The sequence below is a fragment of the Brienomyrus brachyistius genome, chromosome 8 (assembly GCF_023856365.1).
Source record: "Brienomyrus brachyistius isolate T26 chromosome 8, BBRACH_0.4, whole genome shotgun sequence".
NCBI lineage: Eukaryota > Metazoa > Chordata > Actinopteri > Osteoglossiformes > Mormyridae > Brienomyrus > Brienomyrus brachyistius.
In genome coordinates, this window is record NC_064540.1 from 20,001,281 (window position 1) to 20,020,858 (window position 19,578).

At 45.2% G+C, this 19,578-nt stretch overlaps 2 protein-coding genes across 5 annotated transcripts; both read left to right on the plus strand.

Moving 5' to 3' along the window:
- The first annotated feature begins 834 nt into the window (after nt 1-834).
- LOC125747923 (tripartite motif-containing protein 16-like protein) lies at nt 835-8,339 on the plus strand. Of its 4 annotated transcripts, none has more exons than XM_049023547.1 (6): nt 838-1,876; nt 2,522-2,617; nt 3,372-3,605; nt 4,470-4,629; nt 6,452-6,556; nt 6,679-8,339. In XM_049023547.1, exons 1-6 carry the CDS (start codon nt 1,385-1,387, stop codon nt 7,206-7,208), a joined length of 1,617 nt encoding a protein of 538 aa, XP_048879504.1. In that variant the 5' UTR covers nt 838-1,384; the 3' UTR covers nt 7,209-8,339. The 4 variants fall into 4 exon arrangements, with proteins under 4 accessions (XP_048879506.1, XP_048879507.1, XP_048879504.1 ...); XM_049023546.1 differs by having other exon boundaries at nt 840-1,876; nt 4,467-4,629; XM_049023549.1 differs by lacking the exon at nt 3,372-3,605 and having other exon boundaries at nt 835-1,876; nt 4,467-4,629.
- A 5,440-nt stretch (nt 8,340-13,779) lies between these two features.
- On the plus strand, nt 13,780-18,353 carry LOC125748095 (achaete-scute homolog 5-like). The gene is made up of 2 exons (XM_049023915.1): nt 13,780-13,877; nt 17,384-18,353. The coding sequence occupies exon 2, from the start codon at nt 17,694-17,696 to the stop codon at nt 18,342-18,344; it is 651 nt and encodes a 216-aa protein (XP_048879872.1). The 5' UTR covers nt 13,780-13,877; nt 17,384-17,693; the 3' UTR covers nt 18,345-18,353.
- Nucleotides 18,354-19,578: the final 1,225 nt, after the last annotated feature.

Genomic DNA, 19,578 nt, shown 5'->3' on the forward strand with positions numbered 1-19,578 from the left:
TTCCTGGGACAGGCTCTGTGGAAGAAGGTTTTGGGATACCTGGCTGATAAGGTGTATTTTGTTCGGATTGTCACTCGGACACCCAAGGGAGGAGGGATGTTTTAGATATAATCTTATTGGAAATTGAGGGAATCATCATGGGCCAATAGATAAGGATGTTTATTCAACACATGCTCTCTTTGAAATCAGTCTCTTCCATGAACATTGTAGTAGCTTTGCCTTAGCATTGTGATTGCACCACAGTGCTTGTCTGCAAAACTACTCCACTGCACCTCGATGCCTGTCCGTGCAGAACTACTTCACTGAACCTCAATGCCTGTCCGTGAAAAACTACTCCACTGAACCTCACATGTGACCTTCATATCTCTGACACTAGTACTAGAAGCAAGTACATAACTTCGGGTTGATCATTGGGGGAGTTGAGGTCTCCATCCAATCAAAGGCGTCCAGGGGGTTGTATTGGCTGGTTTTGATTATTGGGTGCGTTACAATCCCCCCCGTGACTTACGTCCATGACCGTAATTATTATTTCGGCACTTCCACTATTTTTTTATTGTGTTCGTTATTTTCAATACTTGTCATACATGTCATAGGCATCAATATGCAACAGGATTGTACAGAACACTATTTCCACCATCCTGGACGTGTAACTATGTTTACGTTTTACACGATTTTAAAAGACGTGATGCAAAGTCTAATTCACCTTTAAATTACGTCAAAAAGCTAGTCCAAAACAACACGAATCACGTAGAGGTCCATCCGATACAGCCAACGCGGTTTCGGGTGTCTCCGAAACACAACTCTATAAGACTTACAGACACACTAGCTAAAAAGCAAAATTCTTGTGTGAAATAAATTTAGCCCCGGTATTAACGTAGCTTATTTTAACAGTCAGACTCAAGTCTTTGAAGGTAATACGGATCTAAGTTTAGGTCAGTAAGATTTTTTGTAACGGGAAGTCTAAAATCCGACATCCGGGAAAAATAACATGAAACTTGATTTCACAGTACTGAAACGAAACCTAAACATCCGGAACACAAACCACTTAAGTGACTTGTATGCTTTTGGTAACTGAAGGTGTGTCTCAATCAGCCACTTTCCAGACCCGGGCTCAGTCTCCCGAAGGCGCCTTAACGCTCCGTCGTACGCAAGTTTTATCTTTTAACACAGAACTTACGAACGAATACGATCCGGCATACGAACGAAGTTCGAAGTTCTCCGAAGTATTCCAGAAAAAGCGAAGGGCTACGCCTCTGCGGATCCAACTCAGGTGGAAGACAGTGATTGACACACCTAGTCGACGAAATAAAACTGAGTCGGGAAGTTTTTGGAAACGAGACTGTTTATTGTATTTTTTTGTTTCCATTTGACATAAATAGTAAAAATGTCCTTATCAAGCTGCACTACGGACCAAGAGCAATTCAAATGCCTGATCTGTCTGGATTTACTGGAAGCCCCAGTGACAATTCCTTGCAGACACAGTTTCTGTATGGACTGCATTAAGCGCGTATGGGATTGGAATGATGTTACTGGCATCTACAACTGTCCCTGGTGTTCGAAGAACTTCAGCCCTCGGCCAAATCTGACCATAGATGTCATTCTGAATAAGAAGGTGGAGGAGATAAGAAGGTCCCGAACTAGAGAGACACTGTTGAGCAGTTCTGCTGGGAAGAAACGGAAGGCCCCGGACTCCCCAGCCCTGGCGAGGTCGGTGCACGTGTTTGGGATACAGAAAGACATGGTCTGTGCTTTACACCATAGACCGCTGGATGTTTACTGTCGTACGGACCAAAGGAGCATCTGCTCTCAGTGTGTGACGGAGCTGCACCAGCCACATGAGACAGTCTCTGTGGTCACTGAGAGGAAGATGAGACAGGTAAGGCCCAGATGCAGTTAAAACTGTACCGCCATCAGTACACTGGGACTGTAGCTCTAGGTTTCTATTTACAGAAAATTGCAGTTTCTTCCAGTTACTAAACCAACATTTCTGTCCAAGGGCATTAATCACTTCACTCATTTATAAACATGCATACAGTACTTGTGTGCTTTTAAGTAATATTCTCAGCTTGTGTTAAGACGTGATGGTTATAGACATGGGCTTTGTTAGGTTTGATGACTTGGGGCTGTAACGCCGAGTTTTGTAGCCCCGATGCAACTTACAGAAAAAATGCAAGCCCCATTTAAATTTGGCTTAGCCCCTGATCTTTTCAATAGCTTGAAATGCTTCTCATGGTGATAGATATGAGATTCCTGTTAGATTCAGCATAAGGATTGGTGGCCCGGGGTCATAGGTATGATTGATACCGTACGAATATCGGTCCCTGACCCGCTGTCACAGAACTCATACAGTCCCACAGAGGCTCTCTATACGTTCCAGTGCTGCCCATATAACAGTTTCTAATAGTTAGATTTTACTGTGCTGTTGAAGTAGGTGAATGGAGGGATGTGGTGTTGATGTGGGTGAATGGAGGGATGTGGTATTGATGTGGAATGTGACTAAATGGAATTATTTTGTGTACAGGAACAGCTGGCGATGGAGAGAAACAGGTTCCAGAAGAAGCTCCAGGAGAGGGAGAGAAAGCTGCTGGAGACCAGGATGACTTTGGAGTCCTTCAGGGTGGGTATAGACCACAAGGGAAGTGGGAGGCTTGACTTTTTGGGCAGCTAAGGCCATAAGGCGTCCTTTAATCTGTCTGTCAAAGAAATCTTCCTCTATACTGGGGCAGAAGTGGCTGAGGGAGACCAAGATCGTACTTGTGTTCTTGATAAGAACATTCTTGTTAACCTGCCTCCCAAGAATAAACTTGGGGCGAGGATGCAACCGATGCATTTTTGATATTTGGGATGGGGCAAGGGGGTGCAGTGGTGCAGTGGTTAGCACTGTTGCCTCACACCTCTGGGACCCGGGTTTGAGTCTCCGCCTGGGTCACATGTGTGTGGAATTTGCATGTTCTCCCCATGTCGTCGTGGGGATTCCTCCGGGTACTCCGGTTTCCCCCACAGTCCAAAAACATGCTGAGGCTAATTGGAGTTGCTAAATTGCCCGTAGGAGTGCATGTGAGTGTGAATGGTGTGTGAGTGTGCCCTGCGATGGGCTGGCCCCCCATCCTGGGTTGTTCCCTGCCTCGTGCCCATTGTTTCTGGGATAGGCTCCAGACCCCCTGCGACCCAGTAGGATAAGCGGTTTGGAAAATGGATGGATGGATGGGATGGGGCAAGAATCTGGGGGGTTTTTACTGTCCTCCGTTCTTGTGTTCTTGAGTATTTGAACTATACTTCGGCAATGGATGATGGTGTAAAACGCATATTGGCAAACAACCTAGGCTATGATAACCAGTAAGACCAGTCCTCCTCCCATCCGTCTCTACTAGGCCTCTGCATGGGAAGCAGAAGAGAACGCTAAGAGTATCTCTGCTGAGCTGATCCAGACAATTGAGGGAAGGTGCTCTGAGGTGATCGAGGAGATCAAAAATCAGGAGAAGGCTGCAGTGGATGAAGCCAAAACGCTGCTTCAGCGAATGGAGCAGGAGATTGCTGAGATGAGGAAAAGGGACTCTGAGCTGGAGCAGATTTCACGCACAAAGAATCCTGTCCGTATCTTACAGGTAAAATCCATGTTTTTCAGACTGTCTGCTGGTCAGGACTAGAAATGAGTCCTGTTAGTCTGGGTTTTAATTTGCATTTAGATAGTAACACTCAAAAGTGCCCCCCCAAAGTTAAATCTAAAAAACAAAAACACTTTTTTGTGTATATAATGTATGTAATTATGTCATCTTGAAATTTTAAAATGGTCCAATGAGTATATTTTCCCACAGCACCCATTTCAATGATTATTACAGAATGAATTTCATCCATTCCGTTCATGTTGCACAGTTCCATAGGCTGCCTACGACGTACGCACATATTTGTCCCTGTGCTATGTTCCATCGTTTGGAAATTCATCCCCTAGACTTCCATCTGCCTCCACCAACTTGGGTCCAAATTCCTGCCACAAAGGTCACCTTAAAGGCGAAGATTGATAGTGGTTTCTGTTGACAAAGTGGCTTCTCATCGCTCCAGTCCACCCACCTGCATCATGATTTTCTCCATTGTGGTTTTGATACGTTGTGGGCTTGGCATTAGTAATTAAATAGAAGTTTTTGGGAGTTTTGTGAAATCTGCAAAGACGACACACAAAACGTAAATGCATAAAACATATATGCAGTGCAGGTTTGTAGGACGCCATGCATGTTTACGGCAGTCTCTCACGTGATATCTTGCAGTGCTCTTCCAGTGCTCTTGCAGTGATCTTTGTATCTGGTGTTTCTTGTATCTTTTTGCTCCATTTCGCTCCGCTTGCTAAGAGGACCAAAAAATGTGGCGTTTTTGTTCCAGATCGCGGGGGTTCTGTGCCCCTAACCCCTGTGATGTAAAAGGGTCGACCGTAGTATGTTCAGAACCCTCCCTCACCTCTCTCCCATGTACAGCAGAGGTGGCCTTTACCGAGCCTCCCAGCAGAACCTGACGATCCCCCAAACCTGGTTGTAGACCTGCAGCTTCCCCTTGAGATGATGAAGGCAGCTCTGTCCAACCTGAAGTGGCAGATAGGGGATATGTGTGATGCAGAGGTGATGAGAATCTCAAACACAGGTTCGTCTGAAAACCTTGTCATTTTTGTTTTAGCCTAGACTTTTCATTTAGGTTATTTTGCAAATCTTGATATTTCTCATACAAATAAGCAGGTTCCATAACACATAACATAACATAAGGGCTTAATTGTTATGTATTACAGTCATCAGAATCAGAATCGTGTTTATTGGCCAAGTATGTGAGCGAACATTCCGCTCCGATTCCGGTCGATGGCGTCTCTCAAGCACAACAGTATAAAAACAACAACGATATTTAAAGTCAGAATGAACAATATACTGAGCAATTTAATATACAGTAATGTATAATGTCATGACCCGGCTCGTCGGCTCCTCGTGTGTGCCACGCCCCCTGATTACCCACGTGTGCTTCCCTGATTGTCTCCAGCGTTGTCTGATTTCCATGCTTCGTCTTGTTGTATTTAAGTCCTGGTCTGACCCGTTTCCCCTGTCCGTCGTTGTGATTAGACGTGCTTCCCCATGGTCTCCGTGTTGGTACTCACCAATAAACCCCTAGTTTACCCAGTATTCTGCTTGCCTGCCTAGTCTTTTGCACGCCTGCCCGCACGATCACCGTTCTGCTAGCCTCGATCGTGACATTTTATCTACAATATGAATGTGTAATATGGATTTCTATTTATAAATATAAAGGTAAATGTAAAAATATATGTGTTATTTGTACATATAATATGTTTATACTATTTATAAATATAAATATATTTGTGGATATATACACACACATATACACATAAAATATATAAATGAACTATGCAATATAATAAGCAATGTAAATCTTATATACAGAAAAAAAGATCTAGAACAAAGATTACAGAAATATATTCCACAGACTGTCCATAGAGTGCAGTTGCAGTGCTGTAGGTGTTTAGCAGTGTGACAGATCAGCTGTTTAGGAGGGAGATGGTGAGGGGAGAGAAGCTGTTCCTGTCCTGGGCTGCAGGCTTCTATATCGTCTGCCAGAGGGCAGCAGCTCAGAAAGTCTGTGTCCAGGGTGTGTGGGATCTGTGATGATTCTCCTGCCATTTTCCTGGATATTGAGAGAGAGACAGTCCTGGATGGAGGGCAGTGGGGCACCGATGATCTTTCTGCTGTCCCTCCGGTCCGCTGCAGTCTCTTCCTGTCCTGTTTGGTGGCTGCTCCATACCAGACTGTGATGGAGGAGCAGAGGACAGACTCAGTGACTGCAGTGTAGAACTGGATCAGCAGCTCCTGTGGAAGACTGTACTTCCTCAGTTGTCTCAGGAAGTACATCCTCTGCTGGGCCTTTTTGAGGATGGAGGAGATGTTGGTCTCCCACTTCAGGTTCTGGGAGATGGTGGTACCCAGGAACTTGAAGATCTCCACAGTAGACAGCGGGCTGTCTGATATGGTGAGGGGGAGCAGTGATGACGGACGTCTCCTGAAGTCCACTGTCATCTCTACAGTCTTGTGCGTGTTCAGCTCCAGGTTGTGCTGACTGCACCAGAGTACCAGCCGCTCCACTTCCTGCCGGTATGCAGACTCATCACCATCCTGAATGAGCCCAGTGATGGTGTCGTCTGCAAACTTCAGGAATTTTACAGCTGAGTTCCTGGAGGTGCAGTCATTGGTGTAGAGGGAGAAGAGCAGTGGGGAGAGGACACATCCTTGAGGGGCACCAATACCGAGGGACCGTGTTTCAGAAGTGAAACCTTACTTGCTGCTTCGTGTCTGTCAGGAAGCTGGTGATCCACCTTTTGACCAAAACACAGTCGTGTGTTTCTTTAAACCATTATCTGGTGAACCCTGGTCCCATCTATCTTACTTATATACATTGACTTTCTATACAGCAAATGATCCCAGTTCTACTCATGGGTCCAGTGCTGCTCCAGAGCGACCGTCTATTCCAGAACAGTCTGATCGAGAACCGAGCTCCAGACCAGAATTCTTAAAATGTAAGTATGCTACACAAGACACACTCTTTCGATAATTTTCTGTGCTTTTCCTGAACACTGTTGTAGGAAAACTCATGGACAGAAAGGTGCTCACACCGTCAACTTCTGATGTCTACCCTCAGATGCCTGCCACCTGACTTTTGACCAAAATACGGCCAACCATGAGCTAACCCTGTCTGCAGACGGGCAGGAGGTCACACGGGGGGACAGACAGTACTATGCTATCTTCCCAGAGAGGTTCGTCTCTAAGAGCCAGGTCCTGTGCCGGGAGGTCCTGTCCGGTGGCCGTTTTTACTGGGAAGCTGAACTGGAGGGGACCAAGGCAGAGGTGGCGGTCACGTACAGAGGCATTAGCAGAAAGGGGACCACATCCCGTGCTTCCTTCGGGGCCAACGATCAGTCCTGGAGCTTAGACTGCATCAACGGGGTTTACTCTGCCTGCTACAATATGAAGCGCATTGATATCAGGGTACCTTACAGCCCCCGGGTGGGAGTGTACCTGGATCACAAGGCCGGGACTCTGTCCTTCTACAGCGTTTCCGACACCATGACTCTGCTCCATAGGTACCAAACCACCTTCCATGAGCCCATGTATGCTGGGTTTTGGGTTGGTTCTGGAGCAACCGTTAAACTCTGCCATCTGCAACAGTAAGGAATTGCACATTTGTGAAGCAGAAAACGAGACAGAGAGGATGGTGCATACACACAAAAGGTCATGTAGAATGTATCACGTGTATAAATTCTGCCTTGCTTGCCTTCAGAATTAATCTGCCGTTGTGCAAATTGATGTAAATCATTGATGAGTGGCTGCCTCCCATCTCAGAAGTTCTTTCACTAATGGACAAATGTGAAAGCAGATTGGGGATGAACCGAAAATTGCGTATATACTGTAGCTGATGTTTACTCGCGTCTCCTCAAGGACCTTAAACTGTTTTGTGTACTTGCACCCCCAACATAGAACACGATAACATAAACAGAGATATAACCCTTACTTAGAACCGGCTCTGAATTAAGTTTCAGAATTGCTGTATTTTACCGTTTACTGTTCTTAGTTTTTGTATTTTGTAGATTTTGTTTTCCTAGTGTTTCCTTTGTATTTCTAGTTCTTCTGTTTCGTAACTTGTATTTTCTTGTTTGTTTTTGCGTATAAGCTGAAGAGTAGCAATTCAGTCTATAAGAACATGTTTCCATTTTTAAAATTATGTTATTATGGTCTAATGTAATTGCATGTTATTCTACTGAAGGTAAGATGTACAGGCACGGCCTTTCAGGGACAGACGCTATGGCACGAAGCGAGCACAAATAATTCACAGTATTTACTGAAAATTAACCCCTAAAGCCTGTTTGATTAATTAGAATCCAGCTGTCAGAAGGTCAGACAGTAAAAATAAGAACTATGTGTTTGAACAAACTGGACAGGATTATCATCTGACCAACGAAAGATTAACCTGACTCAAGCTCAGCATCAGCTATTTGTTGTTTTTTGACACCATCTAGTGGCTCGTTGCGTAATCTAACGCTTTAGTCTATTGTGCTTGGTTTGTGGTTTAAGTGTTTGTGATGCTGCCAATACATTTCAAAATTTCAAAATTTACAATTTCAAAATCAATCATGCAATACCAGGGCTGCAATACCTTGGTTGCCACCTACTGGAGGGAATGGGCATAGCAGAAACCATTATTTCAAACTGGTGATTACATGAAAGTTGACTATGTACCTGGTACATTTCATGCAGGCCATGGTCAGTGTGTTTTCTGAAACAATAAAGAAAAATAGAAATTAAGTTGCAAAATTAAATTTGCTAATTTACCTGAAGGATATTATGTTTGAACTCATCTAAAATTAATTTGTTATCAATCAGGGATGTAGCCAGGAACTAACACGATGAGTTTGAGCTCCGCCCCCCCTCAAAATTTGCTGTAGGACTCCAATCACTGGAATTGACTGGGGGGGGGGGGTCACATCCCCACGAAATTTATTTCCTGGTATGGGCTCATGGGCTAATTAAGAAATTCCTTTACATAACTGAAGAAGCCTTTGGCCCCAAAAAACAGTTGGCCAAAATCGGCGTGGTATCTAAGACTAGCACTGTGATAGCTACAGGACGACATAATCTAGACATTGCCTTGGACTGGGGGACCTTCCTTACCCCCCCCCCCCCCCCCCAACAATGTCCACGGACCCTGGGTCCAGGTTCATTGGGCCCAAGCCTAAGCCTTAATCCACCCATGTGTGGGCCTGGTACTCACAGGCACCCATTCTCATCAAAAAGCCATTAAAACCCCCGAAGGGAGTTTATATATAAATACACATGTATGTCTATGGATATGCATGTATCTGAGCATGAAAGAGTGTGACTGAACATGAAAGGTGTAAGCACCGGCCTCCAGTCCAGACACCCGCAGGGGGACACCGTTTACACAGATGAGCTGTCGTCAGCAGCCCCTCATCGTCTGACAGCGGCAGAAACACACTGGGCGAATGCAGCGCGCCTACCTGCGATGCGTGGGGTCTGACCTGCAGCAATGTGGAAGGGTCACATGGGTCTGCCTCGTTCAATGAGAGGCAACCGGTCATGTGAGATGTCATCTGAGAACAAAAAACAATGGTCTGGTCAAGAAGTGCCTGTTTCGGGTCTGAGGTTGTTGTATCCCTACAGAATTTTGAGATCAACATAAGAACATAATAAATTTACAAACGAGAGGAGGCCATTCAGCCCATCAAGCTCGTTTGGGGAGAACTTAACTAATAGCTCAGAGCTGTTAGAATCTTATCTAGCTCTGATTTAAAGGAACCCAGGGTTTTAGCTTGCGCTACACTAGCAGGAAGATTATTCCATACTCTACACGCTGTGTAAAGAAGTGCTTTCTCAAATTCAGTTTAAAATGACACACCACAAATAAATGTGTCCTCTGCATTTAACGCATATGTGACAATGTGACATAACAGGAGGCAGCTAATTCAGCACCCGGGGGGCAGTACTGTACCTTGCTCAGGGTACGTCAGTGGTGCCCTACTGGTTGGGGATTCAAACTTGCAATCTTTCAATTACGAGTGTGCTTCCCTAATCATTAAGCTACCACTGCCCACATCATACAGATCAGAAATCTGAAATCAGCAACTGTCCAGCAAAACACTAAGCACATAGCCCTCCCGAATAAGGGGTGTGACAGAGGAAATCAGTGTCACATGTCGTTATTTTTGTGAAGCTTATGTTTGCAATGTGCGTCCATGTGTACCCGCTGTGTGTGTACCCGCTGTGTGTGTTTGCATCAGTTACATATTTATTACATCGTGGGGACCAAATGTCCCCATAATGTGATAAAAACCTGCTATTTTGACATCTTTTTGGTCAATCCAAGGGGAAATTGAATTTTATTAAAATCTGTGACTGCAATCAAAAACTAAAAGTGCCAAAAGTGTATTTTGTTTGGTTATTTATGATTAAGGTTAGGGCTGGGTAGGGGATAAGGTCGTCATAGTTGGGACTAGAGTTTTTCCTCGAGAAATGAGTGGACGGTCCCCACAAAGATGTGAATATAAACGTGTGTGTGTGGATAGATATGTATGTTATGCAGATCCTGTCAGCGAGTTCCTCTCTCTCCTCGGCCACAGAGGATGCCTGACATCAGCCCCCAGGCCATCCTGACCTCATTCACTTCCTCTCAGGATTTCATCGCTGGGTGGGAGCATTGGGGGGGGGGGGCGGGGGGATCCTTCATCTTTCTTCTTTACTCAAAGCACTTCAGGTTGAAAGATAAGTGAGCTGCTTCAGGCTAGAGATTTCTGGCAGATTCGTATTTTATTTTATTTTTTCCTTCCTTTAGTTGATGGTTTGGCACTTTTGCATCCGAACGCCGATGACAGAGTCTGTACCATCGCCCTGCGAGGTTCTTCGCAACACAGCTGGCAGCTTTGTGTGTGTGCGGGGGGGGCTGTGGCTGGGTTATGGGCGTCTGTTGTGCACGAGGTGGCCAGCGTTGCCGTGGTGCTCTGTGTTTACTGCGTGTTTTCTTCTCCATCACCCCCAGTTTCGTTTTGCGCTGTTTATTTGTCTGCACTGTTCTGCCTTTTTACGCTGTCTTGTTTTGCACTTTATATGTTTGTTTGTGTTTACATGGAGCACATGAAGCAGCAACCCTTCCTTCTACTGTCCGTCAGTTTGGGTAACAGCATCAGACTAATGAGTAAAATCGGCAAATAAGTAAAATCAGTAAATAAGTAAACGTACTAAATGAGTAAACTTACATACCTTGTATGCAGTGGAATTTCAATAAAGTTTTATCTTGTTGAAGGAGTAAGTACAACTATTAAATCCGCAAAATCACTTTGTTTGTGCTCATTCTGAGCCTTTTTGATGTATATTTTGTATCTAAAGTTCCTATTTCCCTATCAGTCCGCTTGATTCCCAACATGAAAATACACACTGTGCCCCTGTGCCCTGATCAATGCTGATTTCTATTCAAAAAAGGAATACAAATGTAGGCAAAAGTCTGAGCCGAATCCTATAGCTGAAGACAACCTAGTCAGGTGACTTATGCAATGGGCTTCTGTGCCCCACAAGCAGCAGGAGTCAAAGGAGCGCTAAAGAAAATGACCCAATTTGAATTTTAACAATTTGAATTAAATAATGGAATTTTATGGATGTTTATTTACACATCGGTTTGCTTTTCTTGCTGGTTGCATTGAAGTAGCATTTGATCTTTCACTGTGTTGCCAGTATCTAATGCTGGTTATACTAATTTGCTTAAGTTCATAATACGCGTAAATTTCTCGCCTGGGATTTGTGTTTTGTTTTACCCGTCACTACATAAAAGCGGATTCGTAGTTAAACTGCTGGAATGTGCAATATTTTTATATTTATTGTGAAAGTGAATCGCAAAGAAAGGAATATCCATAAAATTTGTTTTATTTAAACGTCTAGCTTTTGTCATTTTTTTCTGTTTCTTTTTACACTGTTTACATTTTTACTCTTTACTCTCCTTTTATATTCATGTTATATTCTATTTACGTATTTACGTTCTATTTTCTGTTTATATTGTTTACTTTATATTCTATATCTAGTTTTTTTCTGTATTTCTATCTTTTCTGGCATCGACAAGGACAGTCTCCCAAATTCGTTATACCTTGTACAATGACAATACATGTATTCATTCATTCATTCATTCATTCATTCATATATAATACATTTTGGTCTTCCCATTGGTCAGCTCCTCAATGCATAACCTATAAGGACAGACATACAAAGAGACTTAATAATGGCATCCGAAAATACTGTAAGAAAGTCTTCAAATTACGAATAACGATTCTCATTTGGAACATTTATGTCAGGAAGATTCAACACGTTCATTTACTTCGGAAAGCTGCTCGCAGTGACACGGGGTGACGACTGAGGCTTCAAAAGCCGCTTTGCGCGTTTGATGTGCGCTGAAGACGGCTGTGACTGCGGCTGCAACCCGATCCGGATCGGAGCTGTCGGTGCAGCACCTACCCCCCTCCCCAGTGCGGTGGCAGCGTCCTCAGTACATCCGAGTTCAAAGCGGGCGAACGTGCCGTAGCTTGCGTCGCATTGTTAGCCAGACTAAATTTCAGTTTACTGTACCGCAGCTAATTGCCGGTCACGGATCTGGGGAAGGGGTGCAAAGAGCCAGACTGTTTAATTAGCGTTGGAAATGGGGGATTAACCCGAAAGCAGCACAAATATAACTTCAAGGAGGTAGTTTAACGGCGGATTTGTGAGTCTGAACTAGACGATTGCAATAAATGTCATCCGCTATACAGCCAGTTTGAATAGCCTATCTGGACATGTGATTGTGAGGCAGCTAGCGTTTTATTGGCATCATGCGGATTAATCAATTATTGATGTTCTCTATATTTGATGGAAAATTTTGAAGAGTCCCAGTCTAAAGGTGAAGCATTACCCGAGCGTTTCAGTTTCACCGATGTCACGAAGGTGCCTTGGTCTTCTACATGAAAAGAATGTGCTCAGTCAAACCATCAGACTGAAATCCCTGTTAAACCAACACTTCTAAATCCAGGGACGAGGTTAAAAAGGCCCTTAAGGTACTTTTATCTCCTTTCCAACTTCTCATGAGTTGATCTCAGGATCTCAGGCATAGTTTCCCTCCCTCAATCTTCCCCTCCCCCCACCAAGCCCTGGGTTAGATGGGTTTATAATTCTGAGAAAAATAAAATTATTTGCTCCATCAGAACCAAAATCGCTGTTGAACTCTCGTGTACTGGTTTACTGGTGTTGTTCTCTCTCCATCACCACTCGCTGCTTCTTTTCTAAGAGCCGGTTTATACTGGTTGTGAAATGTGTGTGATTCTTCTCCCACACTTGACTCGAGGGCATCCATGTCTGCATGCTGTGGCCAATTAATCATGTAATTAATCAACTGTAATTGCTCTATTGTTGACCTTCAGTTTTTTCCTCTGTACTTAGGGATTCCTGCAGGCAGCAGGAACCGCATGGATCTGACTCAGCTTTGCTAACTGTAGTGTCACTACTATACCAATCTAGTACGGGATCCTCATCCTCTGAGGGAAGAATATTTATCTAACACGGTGTTTCCCAGTCCGGTCCTCCGGGACCCACAGCTGGTCCACGTTTTTGCTCCCTCCGAGCTCCCTGCCAGACAGTCTGCCTTTTTGCTCCTTCCTGTCTCCAGTAAGGAAGGAGGGAGTGAGCAAAGACGTGGACTGTCTGTGGGTTCCCGAGGACCGGATTGTGAAATACTAATTTAACGTAAAGCTGCACACTGTACACGTAACACCTGACTCCTTATGAATTAGGCCTTTAAGGAATCTCACAATTCTTTCAGATGGTCAATGATACCTGGGGTTATGTTTCGTTTTTTAAGTGCAATAATCATGTAATGTCTCTTTTGTAAAATCAGAGAAACACTGACAGCCATTATCCATTTTGTTAAAAGAATTACCTAAGATCCTAGGAGGTACTATACCTGTCAGCTTGCATATGACAGTTATTCATAGAGGTTAATGCTCTTTTTCTTTGTGGCTTTCTGGTTAACATATCACTACTTTAAAGTGTTAATTGTGCTTCATTGATTGCGAAGCTAGAGGGGCCCCAGGGCTACAATCCCCCCCCCCCCAACGAGGTACAGCACAAGCCCCACCTCCTTTTTGGGCGGAATATGGTGAGGTGGGGCAGGTAAAGAACTGAGTCGACCTCACCTCCCAGCAGTCTGCGTGCACTCGATGGAAGGAGTAAGAGGAGCACAGCAAGGGAGCAGCCTGCCAATTCGGAAGGCATCTGTCTGAGCCGGACTCACAGCCAAGCATATCGTCAGCTTTGCAGGTAAGGGCTGAACTCGGGGGGGGGCGCGGGGGGGGGGGGGGCACAGCCAGTCACAGGGGCCACCACACTGACCGCTTCATCATGGAATAACTCACCTGCATAGACATTAAGTGGGTTTCTCATCTCCGTTTCTGATGTAACTATTACTTATATTTTGCTTTATTTGCTTACTTAGCAGATGCTTTATTTGTCCAAAGTGACATACAAGTCAGGCCGAAAGCACATTACAAACATACGGCTGTCAAGGAGTCAGCCAGGCGGAAGTGCAGCTAGACTGAGCTTCCCAGGAATGACCAGTAATGAGAGTAAGCAGTATCAGAGTTAAACGGTGCATCATCAACGCAGCGAGAGCCTAAAGGAACTGTTCAATCACACAAATTCACACACACACACGTGGAGTGGCGCTCAAAGGAGTATGGCATTGGGGGGCACCAAATTTGCCCCCAGAGGGTGGGGTGATGTATATCTGGTGTATATAAAACTAGTAAAACTAGGTGACGATTGCTTCATGGGTTCAGAACCCACATCTTAAAATCCAACGTCATCTCAGCTTCACATCAAATGTAACATGGGTTACATGTATGCGGAGTTTGCATGTTCTCCCCATGTGGTCATGGGGGTTCCTCCGGGTACTCCGGTTTCCCCCCACAGTCCAAAAACATGCAGAGGCTAATTGGAGTTGCTAAATTGCCTGTAGGTGTGCATGTGTGAGTGAATGGTGTGTGAGTGTGCCCTGCGATGGGCTGGCCCCCCATCCTGGGTTGTTCCCTGCCTCGTGCCCATTGCTTCCGGTATAGGCTCCAGACCCCCCGCGACCCAGTAGGATAAATGGTTTGGAAAATGGATGGATGGATGTATGCGTGTTTTTGATAAAATAGATTATTACTTTGGATGCCGTCTGGTTATGATAAGAAATTTATGCGAGTATGAAAACATTAGAAAGCTGGACAGGCAAGCGGCAACGTGACTGGGGGAGAGCAGTGAAAAAAGCCAAAGGGCTCCACCGGACCTGGGGGGGCTTGCTAAGAACCCCATGTCCTGCGTTTCCGCTCACGCTCAGTCTGCTCTGCCTACAAACTCTCTAACTTTACAAGCTGCTAAGTCTCAGCTTCACCTTCTTGTATTTCTGCCACAAGAGCATCAGAATTATTGTGCTGCTCTGCTCCTCCTGGATGCAGGAGAATATAGGAGCAGGTGTCACTGGGACCAGACATACGGTTATCACTCAAAGTCATCAGAGAAATAGGGGATTGAGGTAACAATGTTGGCCTCACATCAACCACAGAGACATTCAACTGAAACCGTATAACTGAAACCATATAACTGAAACCATATAACTGAACCTATTCAATTAAAACCATATAACTGAAACTTTATAACTGAAACCTTATAACTGAACCTATCCAATTAAAACCATATAACTGAAACCACCCAACTGAAACCATATAACTGAAACCACCCAACTGAAACCATATAACTGAAAAGGTATAACTGATAACTAGTACACCACAGCAGTCAGTCTAGCCATGGGAGGAATAAAGCTTTGAAATGCATAGTGGGTGGGGTTACCATGTGTTCAGACATTACCATATAATGACAGTATTTAAAAATATATGAAAAATATAAGCATTTTCAAAGTTATTTCTATCACACATCACTGTTGAAAGTGCCGTAGCTTTTACTGTGGCTACAAACACATTTTATAAGTGGGATTTTCTGTTCCCACCTGAGTTCCTCTCATGCAGTCCTGCTTAACTCCAAACCTATTCCTGGTTGGACCTCCAGCATTTTTCCAATCCTCCTGCAAACTTTCTCACAGTCTTTCAGTTCTTGCAGCTGCGGTGTTTCACTCCGCAAGCTAGGAGGCGGTTCCTGTTAGGATCTCCATCAGGAATGCCGGAGCACGCTGGGGTGATGGACAGCTGGGAATCGCGTCACTCTGCCTTTTGAACGTTGAAATAGCTTTTGGCGGCGACTCCGCACTCGCTTTGGGATACCGGATACCCATCTAGAGAGACGGGGAATTCCGCTCTGATCTCCCACCTGCCTTTCAGGTAGCGCTCCGAAGCACGCTGATGAGTGGTGGCAGATCCAGCAGGGCTGTGAAGTCTGATTCTTCACTCCTTGCGAGTTGCTGGTCCTGGAGGTCCACCCACCTTCTTAAAAAATGGCTGACAAGCTTGGTACTGAGAGAAAAGTGTACACCTCCATCCATTCTCCATGACATATCCTTGTCAGGGTCACTCATCCTGATCCTCAGGGACCCCCCAGACAGTCCACATTTTTAGTCCCTCCCAGCTTCCCATGGGCTGTCTGGGGGTCCGTGAGGACCAGGCTGGGAAACACTGACCCAGAGTGTACAGATAATTTAAAGATGGGTTTAGCACATTTTTGGCACATGGGAAACATGCAAATCTCCATACACACAGAGCAGAGGTGGGATTTGAGCCACGTCCATGGAGGAGTGTGGCAATACAGCTACCTACTGAACTATCATGTCACACCAGAAGCTTTTAAATACATCACTCTACTGAGAAAGGCTTAAGTATGTTCTACCAACAGATTGACAACATGTTTACAGCTGAGGGTTGAATAGCTGATTCATATCAGCTATTTAGCACAATGTTGTTTTAATCGATGCTAAACAGTTCACTACGATGAGGTTATTGAGTCAAGCTTCAAAAGCTGCACTTTGACATTGAACGTTAGCATTGATGCCCCACTCTGAACCCTGTAGCATTTATGCCCCACCTTGAACCCTGTCGCATTGATGCCCCACCCTGGACCCTGTCGCATTGATGCCCCACCCTGGACCCTGTCGCATTGATGCCCCACCCTGAACTCTGTCACATTGTTGCCACACCCTAAACCCTGTCCCATTGATGCCCCACCCTGAACCCTGTCACATTCATGCCCCACTCTGAACCCTGTTGCATTGATGCCCCACCCTAAACCCAGTCGCATTGATGCCCCACCCTGAACCCTGTCGCATTGATGCCCCACCCTGAACCCTGTCGCATTGATGCCCCACTCTGAACCCTTTCGCATTGTTGCCACACCCTAAAACCTGTTGCATCGATGCCCCACTCTGAACCCTGTTGCATCGATGCCCCACTCTGAACCCTGTCGCATTGTTGCCACACCCTAAACCCTGTCGCATTGATGCCACACCCAAAACCCTGTCACATTGATGCCCCACCCAAAACCCTGTCGCATTGATGCCCCACCCTGAACCCTGTCGCATTGTTGCCACACCCTAAACCCTGTCGCATTGATGCCACACCCAAAACCCTGTCGCATTGATGCCCCACCCAAAACCCTGTCGCATTGATGCCCCACCCTGAACCCTGTCGCATTGATGCCCCACCCTGGACCTTGTCGCACTGATGCCCCACCCTGAACCCTGCCATATTATTATTATCTTAAGCCTATCTTTGAAAGCAGCTTGTTTTGTACAGAGCACTAATCTCCTGTTTTCTTTTGATTGTACCCCTCCTCCTCCACAGCATCGGGACGACCTGACAAAGATGATCTTTGAGTCTCCTGCGTCTGCTGATTCTGGCTGATGGCCACAGCACACATCCTGGAGCGAATGTGAAGAAGCAGGCTGGGAGGATCTACTTCTCAGACCCGATAGTTGCATGTTCTTCGAACAGAAAGATGTAATGGTCTGTTATAATCGATCTTAAAATTTCCATAGTAGGACAAACATCTGCTAATGGTGTCACAGTGCGTAGGACCACAAATGCTAGCAGAATGTTTTCCTGGTTTGTTTTCATTTAATGCTTGATCTCACTACCAAGGCTGTAATTGCAAATGAGAACTGATTTACAAATTGCTCTGTCTGGCAATACGAATCTACATTCGGGGGTCGTTATGAGCAACAGCTTCTCCCACACACTAGTGGAGCGGCAGCCCAATCTATTGAGCCGGAGTGGGTTGCATTATGGAATGCTGCCCTCTAGTGGCCACCCAGAGCATCGACACCTCCTCTCTAGCGACTCCTTTCCCCAAACCATGCCCCTGCTGCTGTACCCTACCAGTGTGGATACAGGCTTCTATGAGGGCCCCTACCGGGGTGCCTCACCCTTCTTTCCCTACCTCCCTGCTTTTCGTGGACACTTGGGGCTTTATGAGTGTCCCTTTGAGCCCGCCTTCATCCAGAAGCGCAACGAACGCGAGCGCCAGCGGGTCAAGTGTGTCAACCAGGGCTACGCCAAGCTGCGTGATCACCTGCCCGCGGCGGCTGGCGACAAGCGGCTCAGTAAGGTGGAGACGCTGCGTGCCGCCATCCGCTACATCAAGCACCTGCAGGCGCTGGTTAGCCAGCTGCCGCCCGGGGAGGCCACCTGCAAGGACCCCGTCTGCAGGGCCCTCCATCTGGGAGACCAGGGCCACAGCGATGGGGAGTCCGGCTCCTCCTCTCCGGGGCTCTACTGTGAGGAGTCAGAAGGAAGTGGGAGCTAGACCCATGTTAGCCTGAAGGACAAGAGAGACGAGATGGAAGAGATAGCTGAGGGAAGGAGAACCACGAATAAGGACAGAACTTTGGATCCTGAAGTTCCTAAGGCCAATTTTTCCTCAAGACTTTATTTATGACATGAATGAATCACTGGTGATTACATGGAAGTAGGGTATGACCCAACAGCAAGATTTTAGCATCGAAGCTAAGAGGCTACTGTCGGGCTGGAGCCAAAGGCTTCAGTGAACATTCAGTTTAATTACACTTTTTGATATTGCTGAACACGTAAAATATGCTTAAAGACATCAACAACATGGACAGTTTGGGGGGATCCGATCTCAAATTCTGCTTTATGTAACCCTGAAATAAAACAGCCATTGGCTTCCGGTTTGAAAATCCAGCCCACCAAAAAAGGAGTAAACTGATGTCCATAAAGGTCAATAAAGATATTTGTTAAAAATAAAATGGAGAGTGTGGCGTTTTAATTTGTAGGGTTTCCTCACTGAATGTCGGTCATTTTTTCAACGTCAAACAAAACGACGTTGCACATTCAATGACGTTTTCTGCCAAATCCAGATTTTGGGTTAACTGAAATCGTTGGGTTTTTACAGTTAAGGAGCAAGACAGACGTCTTGGTTTTTATATTAACTTCCAGAAACATTGAGGCAGAGCCAATTATGTAAATTTCATTAAGTTACTGAACCGCTTGTTTTTTTGTGGGCCGACGGCCTTGGTGATTTTAGAAGCAAGAGGCAATGTCATTGTGATTTTTCCCATGATGCCGAAGCACAAACATAATCCACATTGTAAGCATATAATGAGCTAAAATAACCTTTTCTTCAAATACACCAAATCACTAAATTTTTACATATGTACCTCTTAGGGTGTCATGTATAAATCAGATACAGAACTATTAGATTGTCTCTGTGACAAAACATCGAAATGATAGCACTATCTATTGTCCATGTGGTCTTCTTGGTCCAAAAATCTTATATCCAAGGAGTAGTTTTAGTTATATCATACACATATTACTGAAGCCGAAAAAAGTATTTCACGATAATTATCTTATTTAGAGCATAAAAAATTATTACAAGTATTGGCGTTCTTGACTTCTGTAGTATGCGTGTGTTTCACATTTTTTGAGCTACCCGCGGTGGAGGACAGTTGTTCTACTTGTTGACAGGGAGGTGGGTAGGGGGAGGGAAAAAGGAGGACAAGGGGACTAGAAGGAGGACACCC

What these genes read in the sequence shown, in the direction of transcription:
- LOC125747923 (XM_049023546.1), top strand. Translation starts at nt 1,385, where the DNA reads ATGTCCTTATCAAGCTGCACTACGGACCAAGAGCAATTCAAATGCCTG. An exon ending in CTGAGAGGAAGATGAGACAG is followed by an intron (nt 1,877 to 2,521) that starts GTAAGGCCCAGA and finishes TTTTGTGTACAG; the next exon opens with GAACAGCTGGCGATGGAGAG. An exon ending in GATGAGAATCTCAAACACAG is followed by an intron (nt 4,630 to 6,451) that starts GTTCGTCTGAAA and finishes CTTTCTATACAG; the next exon opens with CAAATGATCCCAGTTCTACT.
- LOC125748095 (XM_049023915.1), top strand. Translation starts at nt 17,694, where the DNA reads ATGAGAACTGATTTACAAATTGCTCTGTCTGGCAATACGAATCTACAT.